Source organism: Budorcas taxicolor, chromosome 11 (genome assembly GCF_023091745.1).
Source record: "Budorcas taxicolor isolate Tak-1 chromosome 11, Takin1.1, whole genome shotgun sequence".
Taxonomy (NCBI): domain Eukaryota; kingdom Metazoa; phylum Chordata; class Mammalia; order Artiodactyla; family Bovidae; genus Budorcas; species Budorcas taxicolor.
The window spans coordinates 61564237-61589029 of record NC_068920.1 but is presented as its reverse complement, the minus strand read 5'-3'; the positions used below and the strand labels follow the sequence as shown (position 1 = coordinate 61589029).

At 44.4% G+C, this 24793-nt stretch overlaps 1 protein-coding gene across 1 annotated transcript in view; it reads right to left on the bottom strand.

The window, feature by feature from the left end:
• Window positions 1–24793, bottom strand: part of NPHP1 (nephrocystin 1) — a 65686-nt gene that overhangs the window by 19371 nt on the left and 21522 nt on the right. Inside the window, exons 10-15 of the mRNA XM_052648878.1 lie at window positions 23029–23123; window positions 22804–22932; window positions 6799–6873; window positions 3916–4026; window positions 2454–2536; window positions 130–206 (exon numbers count right to left, since the gene is read on the bottom strand). Coding sequence (XP_052504838.1) covers window positions 130–206; window positions 2454–2536; window positions 3916–4026; window positions 6799–6873; window positions 22804–22932; window positions 23029–23123 — 570 coding nt within the window. The remainder of the gene's footprint in view (window positions 1–129; window positions 207–2453; window positions 2537–3915; window positions 4027–6798; window positions 6874–22803; window positions 22933–23028; window positions 23124–24793) is intronic.

The window sequence follows — 24793 nt, the reverse complement described above, 5'->3', positions numbered from 1 at the left end:
ATACGTTTAAAAATGTGAATTCAGGTGAAAAGCGTTAGGCTTTTTAGACTGTAGCTGTCTTCTCTGATGCATCGTCTGCTTGTTTAATCTTTAAGGAAAGGGAAGAAAGCAACAGAAAGAAAGTGGTACCTCTTCTGGATACTGAAGGGTCCACTTCAACGCCTTTTTCATAGGGGGTGCCTCCGTTCAAGAAGAGCTTGTAAGTCCTACAAAAGAAAAGCACGCAGTGTGCATGCGGCGCTGCCACAGTGGAGGCGGCGGGGGAGCATCATTTCAGCACAAGCACACCCACAGACATTTTATTTACGCCTCATTCATTGGTAAATGAGGACGGAAGCTGGTATCCTTCCCTAGGGTTATCCTCGCAGTAAACTGAGTCTCCTTCTTAACTATGAACTATAGAAAATACATTTTCCACATTAAAGTGAGAAAGATTAACTGATGTCATTTTGAGACTTTAATGACTTGTGCCATTTAAATGTCTTTTTCAAAAGTTTTGAATCATCATTGGAAATCAAGCTGTTATGAATTTATACTACTTTTAAAATGCAAAAGTAACATGTAGATTGTTGTAAAAACTTCAAATGACATAGAAACAATCAATAAAACCCCGAAAACTCCCTCCCTGTCCTTTCCCGCCTAGCTCGGTAAGCCCCTTGTCCTATCTTTTTCTGTACAAATTATTTTAAAACAAATTCATACACACAATAAATCTCAAACTGACACACATTTCCTTCTAAAGTTGCCTCTAACCCTGTGGCACTGCCTCCCCAATTCTGTCCCCAGAGACAACCTCCAGGAACAGTTTCCACAGGCACACAAGCACAGCGCTCCGTGAAAAGAAGGGGCATCAGCACACACGTGGTTCCACACCTTGCCGGTTTCAGCTAATAACACACACTGGAGATGTTTCTGCATCAATACCCAGGCCTCCATCTCATTTTAAAAAATAGTTTAAGACTTTAAGAAAGATTGGATAGATGCACTTTTCCCTCCCAGTAAGCACAACTAAAAACCCTGAACATTATTAAAAACAGAAAAACAAAAAGCCCACAGGAAGCCTGCTTCTGCATCTACAGGCAGTATTGGGTTAGGGGGTGAGGGGTGATAGGTGCCCGCCCCCTCCCACCAGAGTGCCATCAGGAGGACTTTTACCTCTGTTCTGTGGTAAGGTCACGCCCACCCCTGTGGGGTCAGTAGAGGAGGAAGGGGGCAGCATTATCTGAATTAAACCTCTGGGATAGGAACTATTATAATCCCATTTTAAAACTGGGGGATATTGAAGCTTGGAGACATTAAAGCACCCGTTGACAGTTACATGGACAGAGTCCAGGCTATGGCCCTGAATTCTGTCATTCCAAATCTAGGGTCTCCATCACCATCCTACTGACTGCCCATCTGCATCCCTTCTGTGAGTTTCTTGTTTATATCCTAGACTTAAGACTTGTGTGTGTGCACCCACTTTCAAATTTGGATTCTCTTCTTCTTAGTTTTTCAGAGCTCTTCTTATATTAAAGATAATAATCTTGTGACTGTTAAATACTGGATATATTGCAAATACATTACAAACATTTGCTTTTGGTCTTAAATTTTAAATTTGTTTACAGTGGCTGCTGCTACAATTTCCACTTACCACCTATAGAAGAAAGGTGGAGTCACGGAGACCTGGGGACCCTTCACCTAGCTTTCCCACTCTTTAGTGAGAATTAGGCTCTATTTGGGGCTTCCCTGGTGGCTCAGCAGTAAAGAATTCATCTGCAATGAAGGAGACTTGGGTTCAAACCCTCAGTCAGGAAGAGGCCCTGGAGGAGGGCATGGTAACCCACTCCATGTTCCTGCCTGGAGAAGCCCATGGACAGAGGAGCCTGGTGGGCCACCGCCCACGGGGTCGCAGAGTTGGACAGGACTGAGGTGGACTGAGTGTGTGTACACACAGGCTCCATCCTGGCACCGTGAAGTGTGCTAATACCACAGGGAACTGCTGAAGAAGCATTCTCGGCAGACGACTGGGGCAAACATCCTTAAAGTACCTTTGCTATGTGCGTCATTCTCCCCCTCCTAGGATGAGATCATGTGTGCTGTTTTCATATTAAGGTGAAAGTGTTAGTTGCTCAGTCATGTCTGACTCTTTTGCAAGACCGTGGACTGTAGCCTGCCAGGCTCCTCTGTCCAGGAGATTTCCCAGGCAAGAATACTGGTATGGGTAGCCGTGCCCTCCTCCAGGGGATCTTCCCGACCCAGGGATTGAACCTGGGTCTCCTGCATTGCAGGCAGATTCTTTACCACTTGAGCCACCAGGGAGGCCCCCCAAAAACATTAAAATCAACATTAAGAAGCCCTCTCCCCTCAAGCTACTGAAATGTGAAACCTCTGGAAACCTGAGTTGTCTAGATTCTGAAAAATGAATTTCCACAAAATTATCCACTTGGAGGGAATATGTAAACCCAACTTACTTTGCTGGCATAGGAATTCCAGTGGCGTCAAAAAGTTTCAGAAACACCCAGCCACAGCTCAACTCTCCTCTTTCACCAGTGGACTAGAAAATAAAACTGGGTATGAACCTTCATGTCTGAATCAGTCAAACCTATAAGCACATACCAAGTTCTCCTAAAAGGAATAAAACTAGTATTTGCCTTTAGAACTAAAAAGTTCTTCACAAGAAAACAAAGGGAAAGCCAGGGAGGCCCGCTGGACTTGCAGGGCAGATGGTAAAGGCAGGGTGTCAGGTGAAGATCTTACCTTGTTAAGTCGCTCCTGAAAAACCCTAAGCCTGGCGCTAGGACGACTGCTGCTGTTGTTTCTTGAGTGATACAAATATGCTGGGAAATGATCCCAGATCACATCAATGCTACGTGCGAGCAGGGGGCTTTGGGCCTCAGTGAGAAATGGAATGAGTCAATGAAGTCATTGAAGGGGCTCCCTGCTCAGAACTTCACCCCCTGCCCCCGTCAATCGTCAGAGGTCAGTGCATTCACCTGGGGGTCCTGCTCCTCGCTCCTGTCCTACACAGCAGCACTCACGGATGAAAGTGCCTTAAAGCAATGCAAGGGCAGGACCTCCCTGGTGGCGCAGCGAGAACCCGTCTGCCAACGCGGGGGACATGGGTTTGATCCCTGCTCCGGGAAGATTCCATATGCCACGGAGAAACTGAGCCCGTGCGCCCCCACCGCTGAGCCCACGCGCTGCAGCTACTGAGCCCGTGCTCCGCAACAAGAGGAGCTGCCCAGTGAGAGACGCAGCCCCGCCCGCCACAACTACAGGAAGCCCGCCCGCAGCACCGGAGACCCAGCGCAGCCAGAAATAAACAATGAGTGAGTAAGTTTTTAAAAAAGAAATGAAAGGACAGCGTAACACCATTAATGGAATTTAACAGCCGGCTCTCTGGGTTGCCATGAAGCCAAGCACACATACCACACCTGTGAAGCTATTATTAAAATATGGAAACATGTTACCACAGACCCACATCCACTGATTCAAGAGTTTATATGATGTAAGTTAATCCAAGTTTCTGATGTTCCTTTGAAAAAATGACCTCTCTGCCAGGTCCTTTCATTAGAACCCCCATTTACAAGGTTAAGGGCACTGTGACCCTCAAGGACAGAGGTACAGCTCTGTGCTGGAAAGCCACTGAGCATCTATCACTTCCTGTAAAGTCCCATCTTTTTCAAATCTTCATTCTTACAAAGCACTGGAGTTCACTCCAACTAAAAATACAAAGAAAAAGACTTGCTTTAAACGCTGCTGAAAAAGCAGCATCATAAAAATAAAATTAGAATCACTGCCATCCCCATTCCTCAAGAGGTTAATATTCTATTACACAGAAAAGTCTCAATTATTGTTACTAAGAACAGACATTTAGAAAAAAACTTTCCTTTTGACTGATAATCAGAAAGCTTTATCTTTCAACTGACATACATTGCGAATATAAGAAATTCCAAGTTCAAATAATATTCCAAGATCTGGAGAGGAAGAATTGGATCTGATGAAACAGTCGCCATCAAGCAGGCAGGGCAAGATGCCAGTAACCTGAAACAACGCAGAAAACGGAGGTTACTAAGAAACAAGGAGAACGGAGCGGGGAGCAACACCGAGGTCCTGCTGTCGGGCAGGGCGCCCGAGTCACTACCCTGTGATAAAGCATAACGGGAAAGAGTGTGAGAAAGACTGCATGTACGTGTGTAGCCTCGTTGCTTTGCTGTACAGCAGTAACTGGTACACACTGTAAATCAACTGCACTTCAATAAAATAAACTTCTTTAAAATGGCAGGACAGTTCAGCTCTATCATCTGCACCATAATCAAGGTCTTTTTTCTTTTAAGATCTTTAAAAAATGTAGAGCACTTTTAAAGTCTTTATTGAATTTGTTACAATATAGCTTATGTTTTATGTTTTGCTTCTCTGGTTTCCAGACCTGTGGGGTCCTAGCTCCCTGACCAGGGATTGAACCCACAGCCCCCGCAATACAAGGCCAAATCTCAACCACTGGACCATCAGCGAAGTCCTCAAGGTCTTTTCAAGGAAACAAAAAGCAGATGGATTGGACTCATCTATACAAAAGGTTTGAAATTATAAAATGTAATTTTTGCGCTAAAAAAAACTACCTTTACCTTCACTTACTCTTTCCTTAGAGAAGCTAATGCAAAACAAACACTGTCCCGAGGTCTTCGGAGGTGCTACAAACACAGTGTGATATGCGGTAAGATTTTTGGAGGGGAGGGGGGATACTGCATGGCACACGGGATCTTAGACCCCCCAACCAGGGGTCAAACCTGTGCCCCTTGCAGTGGAAGCTTGGAATTCTAACCACTGGACCACCAGGCAAGTTCCTGATGAGATATTTATATTAATCACTGTCCTTTGCAGACAGGACTAAAATTATAACCTCCACACACACGTGCCCAGCTTCCCTGAGGCAGGCCTCGGGAATTTTCCTTTCCTTTCACTCTCCCTGGACCACAACATCCCTCTTCCTTGCCTATAAAATCCCACACATCCTACAAGATCAGTTTCTCTTCTATAAAGCCTGCTTCTCTATGGTTCCACAGTACCAGGAGCCCCACAACCATTACCCTCTGCCTACGTCGTAGCTGCCAACAGCACCCACTGCGCGGAGTGACTCTAAGGATTCAATGAGAAGACGCACCTAGCGGCTGCCTCGGTACCCAGCACACGGTCAGAGCTCCACACACAGAGGATACTGGCGCTGTATATGTGTCTGTCTCTTCTGCACCAGCACAGAAGCCCCCACAGTGTCCAGGAAGCATGCCTCACACCTAAACGACGGACGGTTAACTTCACTCACAAAGGAACCTATCGCACTAGTTATCCCTTCCATCAGTTCATCTTTATATCCAGGAGAACATTAGCAAAGTTGTTGGGCCAAAATGAATGCGGAAGGATGCTTAAAAGACCAAACTGGAGGACTTCTCTGGTGGTGCAGAGGGTTAAGACTTCACCTTCCCGTGCAGGGGGTGTGGGTTTAATCCTTGGTGGGGGAGCTCAGATCCACATGCCTCTCGACGAGAAACCAAAACAAAAAACAGAAGCAATGTTGTCACAAATTCAATAAAGACTTTAAAAATGGTTCACATTAAAAAAAAAAGATCCCACTGGACTTGGGGGGGGGGGGTGCTGTGGACAAGTGTGGACCTGTGCAGCCCACAGGCGAGGTGGCCGGGCTCCTCCCCGTGCTGTGCCCACGTGGTGAGCCTCTACCTTGCTGTGAGATCTCTGGATGCAACAGAAGTTTAATGAAGGGTTCTTGGGGTCAGTGACACAAGGGAGTGAACCGTGGGAAGGACGCAATGAAACTGGAGGTGGAAAAAAGTAAACAGAGCTATAGACAACGAATATTATTAGAAGAACATAAAGACAACTTCATCTCCCTGGCTTCTATATGACACTGACTCAGTGGCTTGAAGCCACTTAACCTCATTCCTGTCTTTGTTTGTTTCAATCTTGACAGTCCCTGGATGTCAAGGGATGATCGGCTCCCTAGCCGTCACCCATGAGTTTATTTGAAGAAAGCACAGCTCTCCTGAGCACAGCTGGAGACTGCATTTTTAAAAAAAAAAAAACACTTCTTAAGAAATGCTAAGAGTCCCTTTTAAGGTTTCTCTTTTTGTTTTCATTTTCCATCAGACAGAATTTTCTAAAATTGAACCTTGTGATTCACTGAATGAGATGATTCATAGGCATGGTAACTTTGGTGAGGCAGAAACTTGAGTGATTTTTATCAAAGTCCTCCGAGAACATTAAATAATCTAAAGGTTCAAGCCTGGCACCATATATTCTGTGTTAGATAAAAACACGTAATTTCAGGAATCTGTTGTTCTTTTCAGTCACTCAGTTGTGTCCTGCTCTTTGCAACCCCATGAAAGGCAGCACGCCAGGTTTCCCTGTTCTTCACTATCTCCTGGAGTTTGCTCAAACTCATGTCCATTGAGTCAGTGATGCCATGCAACCGTCTTATCCTCTGTCACCTCCTTCTCCTCCTGCCCCCAGCATCAGGGTCTTTTCCAAAGAGTCAGCTCTTCGCATCAGGTGGCCAAAGTACTAGAGCTTTAATTTCAGCATCAGTCCTTCCAATGAATATTCAGGGTGGATTTCCTTTAGGATTGGCTGGTTTGATCTCCTTGCTGTCCAAGGGACTCCCAAGAGTCTTCTCCAGCAACACCAAATACACCAAAGTGCATTACCAAATACATGTTGATAATCTTACCTTAGAAACTAATTGCATAATACTTAATGGGTAAAAGAAACTCATATTTCACTCAATTCACTCAGCAGATTCCTTACCTGGGGAGAAAAGGTCCATGTTTGGGGCTTCTTAGGTTGCCACGTGGCCCTGACTGTGTGAATGTTGCTCAGAACCTGAAATGAGATTTTCCCATTTGGAATCATACTGTTGGAACTTCACCACCTCCATGCTCCACACAGTGAACAGCGGAGCAGAGGGAAAGGTGGGTATCTTTCTTCTTTGGGCGATTCTGTATTTCTTTTTTTTTCTTTTTATATCAGCTACATACATAACTTTTTAAATGATTAACAAAAGGGAACATGTGAATGCTCCTGGAATGGGATGGGGTGTGGGTGGGTCCATGGGGCCTTGGGTAACCGGCAAGCTGAAGTGTGGCCCCATGGGCTGTGCCCTAAGTGTCCCATCGCTGAGACCATCCCACATCTTCACGAAAAGGAATATGTTGGGCTGAAGAGCTGGATGACCAGGCGGGGCAGGGGCCCAGTGGAGGGAAACAAGGGAGAAGGATGGGAGAAGGTGAGCCTGGCAGGGCTTCCTTGAGGAGCAAACTTGGGTTAGTCACTCAGTCGTGTCTGACTCTTTGCAACCCCATGGACTGTAGCCCAGGAGGCTCCTCTGTCCATGGGATTCTTCAGGCAAGAACACTGGAGTAGGTTGCCATTTCCCTCTCCAGGGGATTTTCCCAACCCAAGGATCAAACCCAGGTCTCCCTCACTGCAGGCGGATTCTTTACCAGCTGAGCCACCAGCGAGGCCCAAGAATACTAGAGTGGGTAGCCTATCTGTTCTCCAGTGGAAGAACCAATTCCCTCCCAACCCGGGAATTGAACCGGGGTCTCCTGCACTGCAGGCAGATTCTTTACCAGCTGAAGGAACTAAGCCAACAGTAAATCACACTAATCCACTACACACCTCATTACGTTAACAGTGCTACTTCAAACATATCCTTATAGATAAACATATACAAGCAGCCTCGTGAGCCGTCCCGTCTGCTCCAAGCTTCGCCATAATCCTCGGGCACTTCATTATCCCTTTGAAATACCCATTTGTTTGTTCATGTAACATATAATTGAGATATTTTTGTAAACCAGTACTGTTCTAGGCACTGGAAATATACAGCAGTGAACACAACCGACAAGTATCCCTTGTTCATGGACCTGGCAAGAGAAATAACCAAACAGACTCACGAAAAGTGAACAAATCTGCCTGGCACTGAGGAGCACCACAAAGTAAAAGCTGAGGAGGAGGGTAAGAAGCGTGCTCGGGGGCAGGGGAACAGTGATCAACAAAGCCAAGTGTCACAGCACTTATAAAACAACAAAAGAACTGACAAATGAATTCAGACTCAGACTTCTGCATTAATAATCAACGGTACTAAGTGAAATGCTTAATATCTGAGAGAGATTAACCAGAAAATTAGGAGAAACTTTAGGTATAACTGACCTTTCAAGAAATATGGCCGAGAGGAGCATTTTATGTGCAATGATAACAAGATGGGGCAGTGGGGAGTTAAAGCATGTGAGTATCTTGGTGTGTTAGTGAGGAATACAGAAATACAGACTGATTTTAGATTTATGAGAATAATTACAGCTAAGTAGCAAGCCTAGAAATTTACATACTGCAAACTTAGAGGCTTCAAAAGAACTACGTGACAAGGCCATGAATAGCTATTATTTTTTTTTTATGCATGTTTCTACGTATTTGAAATAGTTCCTAATTTAACAAATATTGCTAATTTCAATAAAAGTCAGATTGTAGTATAAAATGCATGTAAAAGGAAAAAGAGTAAGCAAATTGGAAGTATAATGTTCAAAGATAAGAGTCTAAATGTGAGATTTAGATTTGTTTTCTATTTCTCTAATTATTGGCAAAATAGGTATATAGTTTGTTGATGTATTATTTCTTACTGAGTTCTTAAGGCTTTTCAATCACTGTTTAAGGATGAAACATACAATGATGGTTGATTATAAAACATGTCAAATATACCAGACAAGCTAAAAGAAACTTACAGTACACCCGAAGCTTATCACCTAGATTCTGCCATCAGCATTTTACTTCGCTTGCTTTATCACATATACCATCTAGCCATCCATCAATTCATCTCAGTTTTTGATACACTACAAACTTGCAGACATAAGTAAACTTTTCTCTAAATATGTTAACATGCATAGCATAGAGTTCATTATTTGTTCACAGTTCTCTTTTTGATGGAAAATTTAATACAGTGAAATTCAGAAACCTTATTTTTATCCTCTTGTAATGTCCAGAGTGGGGAAAGGAAAGTGGGCTGGCTAGGGACCATAGGTCCGAAGGAATGACACGGCAAGTGCTGTCACTGGAGGCCTACAGAGGAGCCTGAGCCTCATCAGGGTCCCCACGTAAGGAGACACGCCTTTCCCCAGAGGTGTGTGCAGAGGCCCGGAGGCGGCCTCGCTCTCACCTGGCAGGAGTGGCGTCACTGTGTGCGCTACAATAGGGGCAAAACTTATCAAGATCCAGACTCCCCGCTCTCAAATGTCTAGGATACAACTGTTAAAAAATCATTCATTACACCAAATACCAGGAAAATCTCAACTTAAGTGAGAAAAGAACCAAAAGATAACAACACTAACTCTGCTCAGTGTCTTGTGGCAGCCTGCATGGGAGGGGCGTTTGGGGGAGAATGGATACATGTGTATGTATGGCTGAGTCCCTTTGCTATCCACCTGAAACCATCACAACGTGGTTAATCAGCTATATTCCAATATAAAGTTAAAAGTTAAAAAAAAAAAGATACCAACACTAAGATGACTGATGTTGGAATTATTTGAAAAGCATTTTAAAGCAGTCATCTAAAAATACTTCAATAAACAACTATGGAGGTGCTTAAAATAAATTTAAAATATAGAAAGAAATACAGAGTTTCAAGAAAGAAATAAGGAAATTTTAACAACAAAAAAAAAAAAAAGAAAAAGAAAGAGGACCCTAATGGAAATTCTAGAACTGAAAAATACAATGAAAGTGAAAGTGTTAGTGACTCAGCCAGCAGGCTGCTCTGTCCATGGGATTTCCCAGACAAGAATACTGGAGTGCGTTGCCATTTCCTTCTCCAGGGGATCTTCTGATCCAGGGATTGAACCTGGGTCTCCTGTACTGCAGGTAGATTCTTAACCGTCTGAGCCACCAGAGAACCCCAAGTCTGAAAACAGACACACACACACACGCCTACACAAGTCACTAAATAGACTCAGCCACAGAATAGAAAAGAGGGAAAAGAATCAGTGAGCTTGAAGACAGGCAAACAGAAATTACAGTCTGAACAACTGAATAGAATAGAGGGAAAGAAAATGGTCATAGCTGAGAAAACCTGAAACAGCGTAAGTCCAAGAAACCCATGGCAAAGTATATAAACTTCTAAAAACTAAACACAATATCCTGAAAGCAGTGAGAGAGGAACACCACTTAGATTCACCCCTAAGGGTAAAGTCAACTCCAATGAAGCGGAACAATATTTTTTAAGTGCTTAAAGAAAAGAACTGCCAACCTAGAGTTCTATATCTAGTGAAAATGCCCACCATGAAGAAAGGGAAAGCGGGCTTTCTCAGATAAAGGAAAACTAGGGGAGTCTATAGCCAGCAGACCTACCCTAAAAGAATGGTTAAAGGAAGTTCTCTAAATAGAAAAGAACATGGGAGCAGAAGGAATCTCTGAATATCAGGAAGGAAGGAAGGAAGAACCACGGAAAGGGTAGAAACAAGGGTAGGGCTTCCCTAGCGGCTCAGCGGTAAAGAATCTGCCTGCCAAAGCAGGAGACACGGTTCAATCCCTGATCCTGGAAAATCCCACTAAGCCCACGTGCCACAGCTCCTGAGCCTGAGCTTCAGAGGCCGGGGCCGAGACTACTGCGCCCCCGTGCGGAAACTGCTGCGGCCCCCGCAGCCGAGAGTCTGCGCTCTGCAACGAAAGAAGCCACCGCGACGAGAAGCCCGCACGTGGCAACTAGAGTAGCCCCTGCTCTCTGCAACTGGGGAAAAGCTTAATGGTTGAGGCAGAATTATCATACTGTGTGATGCAGTTCTCAATGTATGCGGAAGAAATTCTTAAGATAATTATAAAGCAGTGAGAGGGTTAAAGTTTCTCCTGATCACTTGAACTGGGATGTTGACAAGCAGACTGGAGGAAGTTATGTAGATATAAAATAATACCTACTTATTTTAGTTCAACTACTGAAAAAGCTGTACAAAGAGAGCCACTCAATAACACCGCAGGCACTTCAGAATGGAGTTCTAAAAAAAATGTTTAACACACAGGAAGACAGAAAAAAGAAAATAGAGGAACGAAAAAGAAAGGGAAGGAAGGGAAAAAATAAAACAGCAGGCCCAAGAGTTAAGATTCCCCTCCAGGATCCACCTGCTTTGGGATGCTTGTCAGAGACTTGAGGGAGTGGCGTTTTGTATATTACCCAAAATTTACAGCTGTTCTCACTAGGTTAGTTATTTGGAGAGGAGCTTATTCAGTCATTATTGGAAGAAGTGCTTTCTATTTGTGACTTGGCTTAAATTTACTAAAGAAGTATTCTTAAGTAAATAGATTCTCCAGGCAAGAATACTGAAGTGTGTAGCCATTCCCTTCCCCAGGGAATCTTCCCAACCCAGGGATAAAACCTGGGTCTCCCACATTGGAGACAAATTCTTTACCAGCTGCCAGGGAAGCCCAAATAAATAGAATGAGCATGTAACTATTAAATACGTTCTATAACTCCATGATTTGGAAAATTTGACATAAATTCACTTCATAAACCAACCTCTATTATTTTTATATAAAATAACTTCTATGATTTTGATATATTAGTCAAAATAAAATTCCAGTCTTTATTTTATGTTGTCATGTGTAAGAACAGCGAGAGAGAGAGAGAGAGAGAGAGCAAAAAGTTTGGAACCAGATCTTAGAAGAAAGTGGTTCATCTCTTCTTGAACACTGATGACACCTAGTGGTTCCTCATGGCAGTGGTTTTGTGTGGTTCAGATGAAGCAAAGGTGCTTTCCTCCTGCTGTGAGTTGAATATACTCTTAGCTGAGGTGTGTGTGTTCGTGTCTGATTCTCTGCAGCCCCTTGGACTGGGGCCCCCCAGGCTCCTCTATCCATGGGATTTCCCAGGTAAGAATACTGGATGGGTTGCCATGCCCTACTCCAGGGGATCTTCCACACCCAGGGATCCAACCCATGTCTCTTGAGTCACCTGCATAGACAGGTGGATTTTTTACCACTGCGTTGCCTAGGAAGCCCAATAAATGCTGGAGAAAGTGTGGAGAGAAGGGAACCTCCCACACAGTTGGTGGAAATGTAAGTTGGTGCAGCCACTATGGAGAACAGTATCAGTTCAGTTCAGTCACTCAGTCGTGTCCGACTCTTTGCGACCCCATGAATCGCAGCACGCCAGGCCTCCCTGTCCATCACCAACTCCAGGAGTCCACACAAACCCCTGTCCATCGAGTCAATGATGCCATCCAGCCATCTCATCCTCTGTCATCCCCTTCTCCTCCTGCCCCCAATCCCTCCCAGCATCAGAGTCTTTTCCAATGAGTCAACTCTTCGCATGAGGTGGCCAAAGTACTGGAGTTTCAGCTTCTGCATCATTCCCTCCAAAGAAATCCCACTAAACTCCTTCAGAATGGACTGGCTGGACCTCCTTGCAGTCCAAGGGACTCTCAAGACTCTTCTCCAAAATCACAGTTCAAAAGCATCAATTCTTCAGCACTCAGCTTTCTTCACAGTCCAACTCTCACATCCATACATGACCACTGGAAAAACCACAGCCTTGACTAGATGGACCTTTGTTGGCAAAGTAATGTCTCTGCTTTTGAATATGCTATCTAGGTTGGTCATAACTTTTCTTCCAAGGAGTAAGCGTCTTTTAATTTCATGGCTGCAGTCACCATCTGCAGTGGTTTTGGAGCCCCCCAAAATAAAGTCTGACCCTGTTTCCACTGTTTCCCCATCTATTTCCCATGAAGTGATGGGACCGGATGCCATGATCTTCGTTTTCTGAATGTTGAGCTTTAAGACAACTTTCTCACTCTCTGCTTTCACTTTCATCAAGAGGCGTTTTAGTTCCTCTTCACTTTCTGCCATAATAGAGGTTCCTTAAAACTAAAAACAGAGCTACCACATGGCCCTGCAATCCCACCCCTGGGATATATCCAGAGAAAAACATGATCTGAAAACACGCGTGCACCCCAGTGCTCACTGCAGCGCTGTCTGCAATACCCAGGACACGGGAGCGACCAGATGCCCAGGGCAGTGCTGTCTCTCAGTTACAGCCTGCAGTCCGCAGCCCCGGGGACCGCAGCCCCCAGGCTCCTCTGTCCACGGGACTTTCCTGGCAGGAATACCAGAGTGGGTGGCCATGCCCTCCTCCAGGGGATCTTCCCAGCCCAGGGGCTGAACCCAGTCCTCCTGCATTTCCTGTACTGCGGGCAGACTATTTACCGGGGAGCCACAGGGAAGTGGATAAGGAAGATGTGATACATATGCACAAGGGAATATTACTCAGCCATCGAAAAGGAATGAAACAATGCCATTTGCCGCAACACGGATGGACCGAGAGTGTCACACTGAGGGAAGGGAGTCAGAGAGAGGGAGAAGTGTGTGACATCCATCCTACGTGGAATCTGAGAATCATACAAATGAACTTACAAGACAGAAACAGACTCACAGACTTCGAGAACGGCCTGTGGCTGCTGGGGGAAGGGCGGGGGAGGGGATGGTTAGGGAGCTTGGAAGGTGCATGTGCACCCTGCTGTATTTAGAATGGATCACCAACAAGGACCCGCGGTACAGCCCAGGGAGCTCTGCTCAATGTCATAGGCAGCCTGATGGAAAGGGGGTTTGGGGGAGAATGGATGCATGTCTGTGCATGGCTGAGTCCTTTCGCTGTTCACCTAACACTATTACAGCATTGTGTATTAATTGGCTATACCCCAATACAAAATAAAAAAGTTTTTTTTTTTTAAGTAAGTATACTCAGCAGGGACCAAGATAAACCCAAGAACTCCCCCACACCTGGCCTGCTATCATTGCTCTCTACCTCATGGCGGGTCCCCCCCATCTCCCCAGACCTGGGAGTCAGAGACCCGGCTTCACACCTGACGCCCCGCGCTCCCGCACTCCCCACACTCAGCCCGTGACAAGCGAAGCCTCCTGAATGTGCCTCCAGCCACAGCCCTCATCTCCACTTCCCTCATCGAGTCTCCATCATCACTCTCCTCTGGTGATCTCACGGTGTTGCATGGGTTGGTGGAAGTGCTTTGTTGTGTTGTTGAGTCGCTCTTTGCGACCCCATGAACTGCTGCACGCCAGCCTTCCCTATCCATCACTATCTCCCAGAGTTTGTTCAGATTCATGTCTATTGAGTCAGTGATGCTATCTAACCATTTCATCCTCTGCCGCCCCCTTCTTTTGCCTTCAATCTTTCCCAGCATCACAGTTTTTTCCAATGAGTTAGCTCTCTGCATCAGGTGGCCAAAGTACTGGAGCTTCAGCATCAGTCCCTCCAATGAACACCCAGGACTGATCTCCTTTAGGCTGGACTGGCTGGATCTCCTTGCAGTCCAAGGGACTCTCAAGAGTCTTCTCCAACACCACAGTTCAAAAGCATCAGTTCTTTGGCGCTCAGCTTTCTTTATAGTCCAACTCTCACATCCATACATGACTACTGGAAAAACCATAGCTTTGACTAAACAGACCTTTGTCAGCAAAGCGATGCCTCTGTTTTTCGATATGCTGTCTAGGTTTGTCATAGGTTTTCTTCCAAGGAGCAAGCGTCTTAATTTCATGACTGCAGTCACTGTCTGCAGTGATTTTGGAGGCCAAGAAAATGAGATCTGCCACTGCTTCCACTTTTTCTCCTTCTATTTGCCATGAAGTGATGGGACCAGATGCCATGATTGTAGTTGTTTAAATGTTGAGTTTTAAGCCAGCTTTTTCACCTTCCTTTTCACCTCCATCAAGAGCTCTTTAGTTCCCCTTCACTTTCTGCCTTTAGAGTGGTATCAGGTGTATATCTGAGGTTGTTGATATTTCTCCTGGCAATCTTGATTCCAACTTGTGAGTCAACCAGCCCAGCATTTCACATGATGTACTCTGCATATAAGTTAAATAAGCAGGATGACAATATACAGCCTTGACATACTCCTTTCCCGATTTGGAACCAGTCTGCTGTTCCATGTCTGGTTCTAACTTGCTTGTTGACTGCACACAGGTTTCTCAGGGGAGGTAAGGTGGTCTGGTATTCCCATCTCTTTAAGAATTTTCCACAGTTCGTTGTGATCCACACAATCAAAGGCTTTAGCATAGTCAATGAAGCAGATGTTTTTCTGGATTTCCCTTGCTTTCTCTATGATCCAGCGAATGTTGGCAATTTGATCTGTGGTTCCTCTGCCTTCTCTAAATCCAGCTTGTACATCTGGAAGTTCTTGACTCATGTACTGCTGAAGCCTACCCTGAAGGACTTTGAGCATAACCTTTCTAGCACATGAAATGAGCACAATTCTGCGGTAGTCTGAACATTCTTCAGCATTGCCCTTGTTTGGGAATGGAATGAAAACTGACCTTTTCCAGTCGTGTGGCCACTGCTGAGTTTTCCAAATATGCTGACATATTGAGTGCAGCACTTTAACAGCATCATCTTTTAGGATTTGAAATAGCTCAGCTGGAATTTCATCACCTCCACTGCTTAGCACTTCATTTCACACTCCAGGATGTCTAGCTTTCAGTGATTTACTTACACTAACTTATCTAGTCTTCACATTGACCCTAAGGAAGGTGCACCAGAGAGAGGAAGGTAGAGTCATTTGGTCAGCATCCCACATTCAGCTGGTGGAGCCTGGGTTTAATTCCAGGCAAAACGGCTCCAGATTTCAGATTTCATTTTCTTGGAGGAGTGGACACTTGCTGCCTTTTGACCACTATATCGTGACACAGCTTCCAAATGGTCTACTGGGGTCCCTTCTGGCCACGCCTCCAATCCATCTCCAGGGAGGAGCCAGAAATCACCCCCAGATGTACATCTAAGTCATGTCACTCTCTTCCAACAGCTTTCCTGTTTTTAGGACAAAGACGAAACTCGAAACTCGCGGCTTACGAGATCTTACACAGCATCCCCCACCTCGTCCACCCTGCACTTCCTCGCTCCCTCTGCTCAGCCACGCCAGCGCCCCTTCCCACACCTTTCCTCTCAAGGCCCTGCCTGTGCTCCTGTTCAGTCAGGAACACACTGCCGTCTCCTTACAGTCTTTTCACCCCTCAGATCTCACGGCAAGCATCACCCCCTTCAGAGTTTAGATTATGGAAGTGAGAATTCTTTTCTAGTGTGACAAACTTCCCTCTAAGCAACGCTTTTCTTAACTCATGGATTATTTAGAAACCAGTTGCATAATTTCCAAGGATTTTTTCGTGTTCTCTTTCTGTTTTTGGTTTCTAATTCAACTCCCTGTGATCAAAACCCTACACTGCATGATTTCAAAATCTGTTCAGGACCACCTATTTTGGTGAATGTTCCATATTCACTAAAAAGAATGCAATTGGGGGTGAAGTGTTTTACAAAGGTTAATTACATCCAGTTTGTTCCTGGTGTTATTCTGTTCTTTTATAATCTTACTGATCTTCTGTTTGCCATGACGGAGTGACATGACTTAGATGTACATCTGGGGGTGATTTCTGGCTCCTCCCTGGAGATGGATTGGAGGCGTGGCCAGAGGGACCCCAGTAGACCATTTGGAAGCTGTGTCACAACATGGTGGTCAATCTCCTGTTCTGTTACAGTATTATAGAGAGAAGTATTAAAATCTGTAATTATAAGTACGGCTTTGCCCGTTTCTCCCTTTAGTTCTATCCATTTCTACCACATGCATTTTGAAGCTCTGATGTTGAGTATATACACACTGAGGACTGGGGCATCTTCTTGCAGAATGGTCCACCCTATCATGTAATGTGCCACCTTGTTCCCAATAATGTTCCTTGTTCTGAAGTATACTTTGTCTGATATTAACATCTTTTGAATGGCGTGTCTTTCTCTGCTCTTCAGCTTTTAACCTGCCCGTATTATTATGTTTAAGGTGGTTTCTTAGTGTATAGTTGGATCTCTTTCACTCTGGTTTTCATTTGCATTTCACAGATGACTTATTATGTGCTCAGTATCTTTTTATATGCCTGGTGGCCTGTCATATTCTTTTTTAAAGTGCTTGCTCAAGTCTTTTGTCAATTAAAAAAAAAAACCTAAGCTATCTTATTTCTTGGGTATCTTTGAATTGTTACTGACCGTAGCGGATAGTATTCAGTATTTGACATTAACTATGATGATACTAGCTTTGCTTTAGTTTTCTCTTGTTGCCCTTCAACTCACATGACCTTTATATCTACTACTGTGGGCAGGAATCCCTTAGAAGAAATGGAGTAGCCATCAGAGTCAAGAAAAGAGTCCGAAATGCAGTACTTGGACGCAATCTCAAAAACGACAGAATGATCTGTGTTTGTTTCCAAGGCAAACCATTCAATATCACAGTAATCCAAGTCTATGCCCCGACCAGTAATGCTGAAGAAGCTGAAGTTGAATGGTTCTATGAAGACCTACAACACCTTCTAGAACTGACACCCCAAAAAGATGTCCTTTTCATTATAGGGGACTGGCATTCAAAAGTAGGAAGCCAAGAGATACCTGGAGTAACAGGTAAATTTGGCCTTGGAGAACAGAATGAAGCAGGGCAAAGGCTAAGAGAGTTCTGCCAAGAGAACGTACTGCTCATAGCAAACACCGTATTCCAACAACACAAGAGAAGACTCTACACATGGACATCACCAGATGGTCAACACCAAAATCAGATTGATTATATTCTTTGCAGCTGAAAATGGAGAAGCTCTATACAGCCAGCAAAAAAAAAAGACCAGGAGCTGACTGTGGCTTAGATCATGAACTCCTTATTGCCAAGTTCAGACTTAAACTGAAGAAAGTAGGGAAAACCACTAGACCATTCAGATATGACCTAAATCAAATCCCTTACAATTATACAGTAGAAGTGACAAATAGATGCAAGGGATTAGACCTGATAAAGAGAGTGCCTGAAGAATTATGGATGGAAGTTCGTGACATTGTACAGGAGGCAGGGATCAAGACCACCCCCAAGAAAAAGAAATGCAAAAAACCAAAATGGTTGTCTGAAGAGGCATTACAAATAGCTGAGAAAAGAAAAGAAGTGAAATGCAAAGGAGAAAAGGAAAGATATACCCATTGGAATGCAGAGTTCCAAAGAATAGCAAGGAGAGATAAGAAAGCCTTCCTCAGTGATCAGTGCAAAGAAATAGAGGAAAACAATAGAATGGGAAAGACTAGAGATCTCTTCAAGAAAATTAGTGATACCAAGGGAACATTTCATGCAAAGATGGGCTCAATAAAGGTCAGAAATGGTATGGACTTAATAGAAGCAGAAGATGTTAAGAAGAGGTGGCAAGAATACACAGAAGAACCTGTACAAAAAAGATCTTCACTACCCAGATAACCACGATGGTGTGATCACTCAACTAGAACCAGACATCCTGGAATGCAATGTCAAGTGGGCCTTAGGAAGCATCACTATAAACAAAGCTAGTGGAAGGGATGGAATTCCAGTTGAGCTATTTCAAATCTAAAAGATGATGCTGTGAAAGTGCTGCACTCAATATGCCAACACATTTGGAAAACTCAGCAGTGGCCACAAGACTGGAAAAGATCAGTTTTCATTCCAATCCCAAAGAAAGGCAATGCCAAAGAATGCTCAAACTACAGCACAGTTGCACTCATCTCATACGCTAGCAAAGTAATGCTCAAAATTCTCCAAGCCAGGCTTCAAGAGGACGTGAACCGTGAACTTCAGGTGTTCTCGCTGGATTTAGAAAAGCGAGAGGAACCAGAGATCAAATTGCCAACATCTGCTGGATCATCGAAAAAGCAAGAGAGTTCCAGAAAAACATCTATTTCTGCTTTATTGATTATGCCAATGCCTTTGACTGTGTGGATCACAATAAACTGTGGAAAATTCTTAAAGAGATGGGAATACCAGACCACTTTACCTGCCTCCTGAAAAATCTGTATGCAGGTCAAGAAGCAACAGTTAGAACTGGACATGGAACAACAGACTGGTTCCAAATCTGTATTTGGAAATGCTATATATTGTCACCCTGCTTATTTAACTTCTATGTAGAGTACATTATGAGAAATGCTGGACTGGATGAAGCACAAGCTGGAATCAAGACTACCAGCAGAAATATCAATAACCTCAGATACGCAGATGACACCACTCTTATGGCAGAAAGCGAAGAAGAACTAAAGAACATCTTGATGAAAGTTAAAGAGGAAAATGAAACAGTTGGCTTAAAACTCAACATTCAGAAAACTAAGATCATGGCATCCGCTCCCATTACTTCATGGCAAATAGATGGGGAAACAGTGGAAACATGAGACACCTTTTTTGGGCTCCAAAATTGCTGCAGATGGTGACTGCAGCCATGAAATTAAAAGACCCTTGCTGCCAACAAAGGTCCGTCTAGTCAAGGCTATGGTTTTTCCAGTAGTCACGTATGGATGTGAGAGTTGGATTATAAAGAAGGCTTCAGTTCAGTTCAGTCGCTCCGCCGAAGAATCGATGCTTTTGAACTGTGGTGTTGGAGAAGACTCTTGAGAGTCCCTTGGACTGCAAGGATATCAAACCAGTCCATCCTAAAGGAAATCAGTCCTGAATGTTCATTGATAGGACTGATGTTGAAGCTGAAACTCCAAAACTTTGGCCACCGGATGCGAAGAGCTGACTCATTTGAAAAGACCCTGATGCTGGGAAAGATTGAAGGTGGGAGGATAAGGGGACAACAGAGGATGAGATGGTTTGAGGGCATCACTGACTCAATGGACATGAGTTTGAGCAAGCTCTGGGAACTGGTGATGAACAGGGAGGCCTGGTGTGCTGCAGTCCATGGGGTTGCAAAGAGTCGGACATGACTGAGCAACTGAATTGTTGCCCTTTACCAACCTGAAGTTCCCTTTTGTTCTTAATTTGGTGAGAACTTTTTAAAGAATCATAAATGGGTGTTAATGTTTGTCAAATGCTTTTTCCATGTCTACTGAATGATCACATGGTTTTTTTTTCTTCTTTAGTTATGTTAATATGTCAAATTACAATGATCTATTCTCAAATGTTAAATACTGGCTACACAGGAGGGTACCTTTGAGTTCCTGGAATAATCCCAATTAAGCACGATATATTGTCCTTTTTTATCTTCCCAGGTGGTGCAGTGGTTAAGAATCCTCCTGCCAATGCAGGAGGCTCAAGAGACACACGGTCAATCCCTGGGCTGGGAAGATCCCCTGGAGTAGGATAATGGCAACCCATTCCAGTATTCTTGCCTGGAAAGTCCCATGGACAGAAAAGCCTGGCAGGGTACAGTCCTTGGGGTCGCTAAGAGTCTCCATGACTGAGCACGCACATGCGCCTAGACTTCAAGGGAGAGCTGCATGCTAACAACGCTAACTAATGTAAACAGAGGAGCAGGTAAATTAAGTGTAGTATAGATTCGAGCTGGATAATCATCAATCAGGTTCAATTCACTCATATTTTGTTTAGGATTTTAGCTCATTATATTCGTGAGGAGTACTGGTCTTGTAATTTTTCCTTTTTGTAATGTGGTGTCTTATTTTGGTAGCATGTTTTTCCTGGCCTCCTGAAACAAGGCGGGAAGCATTCCCTCTTCTTCTGTTCTCTGGAAGGGTTTGTGTACTAGTGGTATTATTTCTTCCTTAAATGTTCAGCGGAAACCACAAGTGAAACCATCTGGGTTCTGGAGTTTCTTCAGCTGGAAGAGTTCTAATTTCAGTTTCAATATCTTTAACAGGGGTTATTCAAATTGTTCTAGTTCTTCTCAGGTCAGTTTCATTAAATTGTGGTTTTTGAAGAATTCCTCTGTTTAGCGATGTTATCAAATTTATTGCCATAAAGTTATTTATAATATCACCCTTCTCTTCTTTCAGGCTTCCCAGGTAGCACTAGTGGTAAAGAACCCACTTGCCAATGCAGGAGACACAAGAGACATGGGTTTGATCCCTGGGTGGGTAAGATCCCCTGGAGGAGGGCATGGCAACCTGCTTCAGTATTCTTGCCTGGAGAATCCCATGGACAGAAGAGTCTGGCGGGCTGCAGTCCACGAGCTGGCCATGCCGTGCTCCTCTAACACTGTAAGACTTCTCACTGCCCCTCTTCACCACCTCACCTCCAGGGTGGGACACACAGTTTTGAGGGCCTTCGCCAGCTGTGGAGCCCTTTGCCTGGCAAAGCAATAAAAGCTACTCTTTTCTACTTCACCCAAAACTCTGTCTCCGTGTTTCTGTTCGGCACCAGTGAACAGAGGCTGAGTTTTGGCAACAATCATTTGTTTTCTTTCTTTCTCTCTTTTTAAAATGTATTCTTAAAATTATTTATTTATTTTTGGTCCCACTAAGGCATGAGGGATCCTGGTTCCCCAGCTAGAGATCAAACCTCTGCCCCCCACATTGGAAGGTGAAGCCTTAACCAATGGACCACCAGGGAAGTCTCTCTTTTTAAAATTTCTTGATCAGTCTCACTAGGCATCTCTCAGTTTTATTAGTCTTGTTAAAGAATGAGCTTTGCCTTTCCTGACTTTCTCTTTCGCTTCCTATTTCATTAGTTTCCACTCTTTACTAGTTCCTCCCTTCTTCTTTCCTCAGGTTTCACTCACCCTCCTCTTCTAGACTCCTGAGTTCGAGCTTAGATCACTGATTTAACATCTTTCTTCTTGCCGAGTATATTCAGTCATAAATTTCCATCTCAGCATTGTTTTAGCTGTATCTCCTAAACAAATCAATCAACGAAGAGTCATTCAAATTCTTTGGTGGGTAGTGGGTGGAAAATATTCTCTTAGGAATTAGAGAGAAAGGGGGTGGAAGAGGACACAAGGAAACTCTGTCAGCTGATGGTAACGCTCCACAGGTTGGCTGGAATGCTGGTTACACAGGTGTGCACACCTGTCAGAAACGCAACACTCAGACTTCCCTGGTGGTCCGGTGATAAGAACCCACCTGCCACTCCAGGGGACACGAATTTGATCCCTGCCCCAGGAAGATTCTTCATGCTGCAGAGCAGCTAAGCCAGGGGGCCACAACTACTGAAGCCCTTGGGCTCGAGAGCCCACGCTCTGCAGCAGAGAAGCTGCTGCAAGGAGAAGCCTGCACACCACAGCTAGACAGTAGCCCCCACGGGCCTCAACCAGGGAAAGCCCAGTGCAGCAACAAAAGTCCAGCACAGCCGTAAGTAAACAAATGTTTCAAGGTGCAATCCTCTATACTTAAAACCTGAACTGTATATAGTACTAGGAGGTAGGCATCAGGACCTTTTTGTAAGTGAAAAATCTACGGCTCAGGGGAGCTAACTGTGATATATAAATGTCATACATTTAGCCAGCAAAAGAGTCTGGAGTTAATAAACCTGTATCACCAGAACCCTTGCTGTTTGCATGCTACCATTCATTATTTGGGGCTTCCCCGGTAGATCAGATGATAAAGAATCCGCCTACAGTGCAGGAGACCTGGGTCTGATTCCTGGGTCGAGAAGATCCCCTGGAGAAAGCAATGGCAACCCATTCTAATATTCTTGCCTGGAAAATCCCAAGGACAGAGGAGCCTGGCAGGCTACAGTCCATGAGGTCTCGAAGAGTTAGACACAACTGAGCAACTAACACTAACAGTACACATTATTTTATCTAGATACTTACACACACACACACAGAGATTGAGAGAGAGAGAGAGACAGATCCTACGCAGCATGCATTTAATATGTGGTTGGGAGGGAGGGGGGTTTGGAGGACAATGGGTACATGTATATGCATGGCTGAGTCGCTTCACTGTTCATCTGAAACTATCACAACATTGCTAATAAGCTATATCCCACTACAAAATGTTTTTGGTGTTAAAAAAAATTAAATTAAAAAAACGCGTGTGGCGGGAATAGCTGGACTCCCCAGCAAGCTCACCTCACTGCCGTCAAACAGACAGAGGCGCACGTGTCTGCTCAGAACTTGGATGCTCACCCCTGGAAGAGGAATCACCTTGCAGCTCCAGAGAGTCAGAATTAAGGAGACACGGCTCGGTCTTGACCTAATCTGCAAGAACAATCAGTTACGAGGAAGGTCTGCTTTTATGACTTATGAGACAAATTCACTTTCCGAGCACCTTTTGTAAAGAGTAACCACACTTACAGAGCCGGTTTTTGCATCCCATATTAGATCTCTGAAGGCCAATTGGGAAGGTGTGAGCTCTGGCTGTAAGAAGTAACTTGCTCGAAATTGATTCCCTGCAAAAACAATTTTTCCTTTATATTCTTACTAAGAATGAATGAAGTTCAAAACCTCAAATCCATGATGTTACGGTACAAACTTAGGAAACAGAGATTGAAAATACCATGCATGCTGTTTGCTAGAAACTTGCCTCCTAAGACAGACATACCAGCAGAGATAAGAACAACAGGAGGAAACGAAAAGATGGAAGCACGTAAGAGCTGATCTCAAGCAGCTTTAGGAAAGACCTTAAAGACTGTCAGGCTGGTGACATGCCCCCTGATGAAGATGACCCATTCGAATATTTCTGTAAAATGCAGAAAATCTGTAACCACTTGTTGGACATTCTAGAAAAACTGTATCATCATTAATTTTACTTCTTTACATAAAGGTATTTTAATGCTGTTTTTCCATAATTTAGTCATGAATACTTATTACAAAATCTATTCCTCAGAGAGTCCCTTAACAGCAAGGAGATCAAACCAGTCCGTCCTAAAGGAAATCAACCCTGAATATTCACTGGAAGAACTGATGCTGAAGCTGAAGCCCTAATACACTGGCCAACTGACATGAAGAGTTGATTCTCTGAAAAAGACCCTGATGTTGGGAAAGACTGAAGGCAAGAGAAGGGAGTGACAGAGGATGAGATGGTTGGATAGCATCACCCACCGACTCAATGGACATGAATCGGAGCAAATTCCAGGAGACAGTGAAGGACCCGAGAGCCCTGGCATGCTGTGGTCCAGGGGATTGCAAAGAGTCAGACATGACTTAGTAACCGAACAACAACCACCAATCTGCTAGGAACTGGAAACACAAACGTGAATCAGAGAAATACGTGCCCTGCCCCCATGAGCTTACAGCTCAGTGGACGAAAGTAATTAAGAAAAATAAGGAGACAAAAGACTAAATAAAATAATTATAAGCTTAGACCTACAAAGGGTACCGACATGGATGAGTGTAGGAGAGCCTACAAGGAAGGTGTTTCTGGGAAGGTGGCGTTTTATCCTGAGACAGAAGCATGAGGAAGAGGTGGGTGCTGAGGGGGCACTGGGGAGAGCCTCCCAACAGAGGAGCCTCAAAGCAGTCCCTACATAGGTAACAACTCAGAGAATACAGGTGAGCCTCTCCCCAAAGTCGCTGCTCTTTAAAATGAGCTACGACTCCAAATCCCCAACGCGGGGAGTCTGTGTTCAATCCCTGGTCAGGGAACTAGACTCTGCATGCTGCTACTGAACATCTCACGTGTCGAAACGAAAAAGATCTTGCATGTTGTAATGAAGATCAAAGATCCTGTATGCTGCAACTAAGACCTGGTACAGCCAAATAAACGAATACATATTTAAAAATAAAGTAAAATGAGCTTATGCACAAATGGTGACAAGTACAGGGCAATCCAAGAAAGAAAATAGAAACAGTGAATAGAGATAACTCTTGGGGAAAGTCTTGATGTGAAGGAAAGCAGAGAAAGGGAGGCTTCAGCTAGAGAGGGGCAGGGCTGAGGGGGGCTGGTGCTAGGAACTACTGTGAGGCAATGAGCCGGTGCGGGAGGGGAGGGCAGCACAGCAAAGGGGCGATCGCTGAGAGTCCTGCTTCCGAAATAAACGAAAGGGGGCTTGGCATCTGATAGGATCAGGCTCCCTCCTCCTGTCACAGGCAAGATGAGGGGCAAGATGAGCATCCAAGA